The 3,697-nt window shown below is 49.7% G+C and overlaps 2 protein-coding genes across 4 annotated transcripts in view; both read left to right on the forward strand.

Moving 5' to 3' along the window:
• LOC109531978 (dynamin-2-like) overlaps positions 1-3,697 on the forward strand; it is a 55,391-nt gene that overhangs the window by 29,650 nt on the left and 22,044 nt on the right. The window lies entirely within an intron of this gene.
• LOC109531984 (dynamin-3-like) overlaps positions 271-3,697 on the forward strand; it is a 23,613-nt gene continuing 20,186 nt past the window's right edge. The window contains exons 1-3 of the mRNA XM_019896528.1: positions 271-456; positions 1,709-1,926; positions 2,002-2,115. Of these exons, the coding sequence (XP_019752087.1) occupies positions 301-456; positions 1,709-1,926; positions 2,002-2,115 (488 nt within the window). The 5' untranslated portion in view covers positions 271-300. The remainder of the gene's footprint in view (positions 457-1,708; positions 1,927-2,001; positions 2,116-3,697) is intronic.

Below are 3,697 nucleotides of genomic sequence, written 5' to 3' on the forward strand. Positions count from 1 at the left end.
CCCCCCCACTCCCCATCTCGCATCTCGCTTTGTCGTTGGCTCCTCGGCGCAAATTCTTGGCCAGTGATGTCACTTCAATGCGTGTGTGTTCCAGTCTGGTTCTAATCAGCAGATCCCCGTCTCTTCACCCCCCTTTTTTTTTTCTTCCTCCTGCCCACTCCCCCGTGTACCTCCCCTCCATTTTTGCTTTCTCCGTCCCAGCTAATGGTGTTCGGCTCCTTCTCGCGCACTTGCAGTTATCTTTGTGTGCACATGTGACAATCACTCACTGATGATTTTGTGTGCGTCGCCCAGGTGGACATGCAGGCCAACGGCCTGTCTGAGAACTTCACGGACCCCCAGCTGGAGCGCCAGGTGGAGACCATCCGCAACCTGGTGGACTCCTACATGGGCATCATTCATAAGACCGTCAAGGACTTGATGCCCAAGGCCATCATGCACCTGATGATCAACAGCGTATGCTAAGCACTATTTCTTATTTTGCTATTTTCGTGAGTTCCCACTTGACTGGGATCAGTCATTGGCAGCTCTCGGCGAGCTCTGCGGGAGCCTGATCCTTGATCATCTGAATCAGGTGTGTTGGAGGAGAGAAACATCTAATACCGGTCCTCGAGGACCAGAGTTTGATACCTGTGCGATGGACCGACCGATTGCTAGGCACCGTTGATATTAATAGATAGCAAATCCAGGTCCAAAAAGGGTGCTTATTTGTTTGCCAGTTGAATAGAAGCACATGTAGCTGTGTCTGGATTTGCCACTTCGGGTTGAGACTCCCCTGGATGGATTATAATGGGCGCCGTACATTAAATAAAAGTTTAAAAAAAAAAGCATTCACACTAGCGCAGAACAATTTTGAAAATTGTCATTGCAATTTTTTTTCCCTTTATATAAAAATTTCATCTGCGATTATTGTTATTTTTTTTTTCAAGGTCCCCTTCCCATGTTTTCTTTTAACGAACGCTAGCAATAAATTAACGTGCAACAATTATCCGAACAAATCTGCCATCGTCACGTCAGCTTTTCATGGTTCGATTTCCTTTTTAGGACAATACTGTGATGATACGCATGTCATGTCACTGGGTGATACTGGGGCTAATTGTTTTCTCACTTGATGAAAATTCTCGAAATGTCTCGTAAAAATATTGCTTTGGCGCCATCTGTTGAAATCTAAGTGCCAATCACCAATGTTGGACTGAGAGGAGGAGCTTCATTGAGAAGGGCCATTGTCTGACAGGAAAAAAAAGTGCTATGTAGGCATCTTGCGGCATCGTTCGGCAATTCTAATCCTTTTTTTTTTTTTTTTTCCTTCATTGGGCATCAATTACTCCAGTGGGCATCAATTACTCACAGGCTTTCATTATTCATGGCAAGGCTCGCTACCTATGCCCGCAAATGTCTGGCGTTCGCTGTCTGGTTATTAATCGTTTATAGTGGCGATAGTTGGACAGTGGAACAGATTTATATTTCCCGCGGGACAAATTGTTTCAAATTCCGCACAATTGTAAGGTTGACCAGTGTACTGGAATGGAGTGTTTTCGAGGTTCCACTCCATTAAATTTTTTTTTCCAGTGGCTCAAAAGAGAAAAGCAGAATCCCATGTCATATTTTCACCCCTCTTGTAAGAAATGCCATAAAGCCGAGTGAAATATCACATGACAGCATCTAACGTGTTTGACTTGTCGCATCTGTTTATAATCCCTCTGGCAAGGTGAAAGAGTTCATTAGCTCTGAGCTGCTGGCCCAGCTCTACGCTCTGGGAGACTGCTCGGCGCTGATGGATGAGTCACCCGATCAGCGGCAGCATCGGGAGCAAGTGCTCGGCAAGCACGCCGCCCTGCAGGCCGCGCTCGACATCATCAACGAGATCTCCACCTCCAGCTATGCCGCCCAATCGGACCTCTCGCGTTCCGGCACACGACACTGCAGGTAGGCATCCTTCCCTGCGCTCGTGCGAGGCATTAAGACCCGGCGGGGGCATCACGAATTCTCCACCGAACGCAGCTCCACGCGGCCGAAAAAGTCAGCGAATGGCGGCAAGTCTCAAACCCGTGGCCGGGCCCCGCCCGTGCCCGTCCATGCCAACCAGCGGCTTCCCGGCCCAGCTTGCGTGCCCAGGTAGAAGCTGCATGGTTCGGGCTTGTGGCTGCACGGTGCTGTTATTTGAGCTGGGCGAGGGTCTGCCGCGCAATGTGTTTCTCATATTGGCGGGCAGAGCAGACCCCTCTCTGCATGCTTTCTACGCCGGCCAGAGACAACAGGCCCGTCAAGCTGCCCCCAACGCCCCCCACTCCCCTCTCCTCGTCTTTCTGCTCGCATGTTTTATTGCCGCCCCAGATTTCCCTCATGCAATGGCCATTATTTTTCCTCCCTCCCTACCAAAATCCTGAACAGGTAGTCTGAACACTGGGATGACGGAGCAGGAGCCTTCACTTCGCTTTGTCTCTGCGGTGTGGCCTCTTCCCACGCCGGCAAAAGTTTCTGTTCATCTTATCCCCGTCTCGGCGAGCCATCTGCCGATCGTCTGTCTGTCCGCCATCCGCTCCTCGGGATGTTCCTTCTCGTTTCTGGGACCTTAGCGTAGCCGGCGGCGTCCCACGATAGTATCCAGTTCTCGACGTGGCACTTTGACTCATTTGGAGTCCTGCCTGTTAAGCTCGGGAAGGCAGAAGGAAATAGAGAGGAGAGAGAGTTAGGGAGGAAGCCATCGGCCATATATGGCTTGACGGGGATCAACTTTGGGATCGTCGCTACTCTCTCCCCGCTTTTCCAGCTCGGCTCTCAAGTGCTCCTCAAACCCTTTTCCGCATCTCCTGCCGCGAAATTAACCTCTCTCTATCCTTCCTCTTCCTCATCTCTACTTTCTGCCTCTGGAGCACCCTATACTCCATCCAGTCTCCTCCCCCCTCCCGTCTAAAACGATCCCAGATGTTGCTGTACCAGCGCCAATCGCTTTCTGTCATTTTTTTTTTCTTTCCCTCGGCCTCTGTTACAGGAAGTGGGCCCCTTTTGGGGGAAAAAAAGGAAAGAGTCAATGGAGGAAGAGAGTCGTAGGGTTCACGGGAGTACTGGGAGGGAGAGGGAAGTCCAAAATGTTTGACCAGTGCATCTTTAAAAAATAATAATATAGATGCAAGCACACCTGCATAGCCATTGAACACATTAAATGCAGCGCAATTCAAGGAAGTGTTTGCTCTGTGTGTTAGTCACACGTCCTCCAACTCCCATCCAAGACTACCTCATCAACAGCTGTACCACAGCGGCCTTTTGGAAGCCCCCCTCTTAAAAGTTAGGGGGGTGGGCTTCATTCTTGGAGAAATGTTGTGCGTTGGAGCCCGAATCTGAGTAATGGCTTTCACATGTGGAACCAGCATCTTTTTTTTTTTTCCTCCTGTTCTCGTTCGTTGCCAGCTTGGGCTCTTGTGTTCCTTGACTTCCACGCCGTCTGCTTCTCCTCACATCTCAGAACGCTCCTCCATTATTAGCCTTTTTCACACAGAGATCCCGCGCAATTGCAGCATCAGCGCTGTTAACAGCAGATAAGGCCTTATACGTGGAAATGAGCAGGAAGGAATATTGCCACAGTTGCGTGCGCTTTTACAATAAGATGTGATTTTTGGCTATCTCAGTGCCAGCATTTTGGTGGCACTAAATAATGGCTGGGGTGTTTGACTGAAATGCATATGGGCTAGGAAGCATT

This window comes from Hippocampus comes, unplaced genomic scaffold (assembly GCF_001891065.2).
Source record: "Hippocampus comes isolate QL1 unplaced genomic scaffold, H_comes_QL1_v1.1 scaffold22, whole genome shotgun sequence".
NCBI lineage: Eukaryota > Metazoa > Chordata > Actinopteri > Syngnathiformes > Syngnathidae > Hippocampus > Hippocampus comes.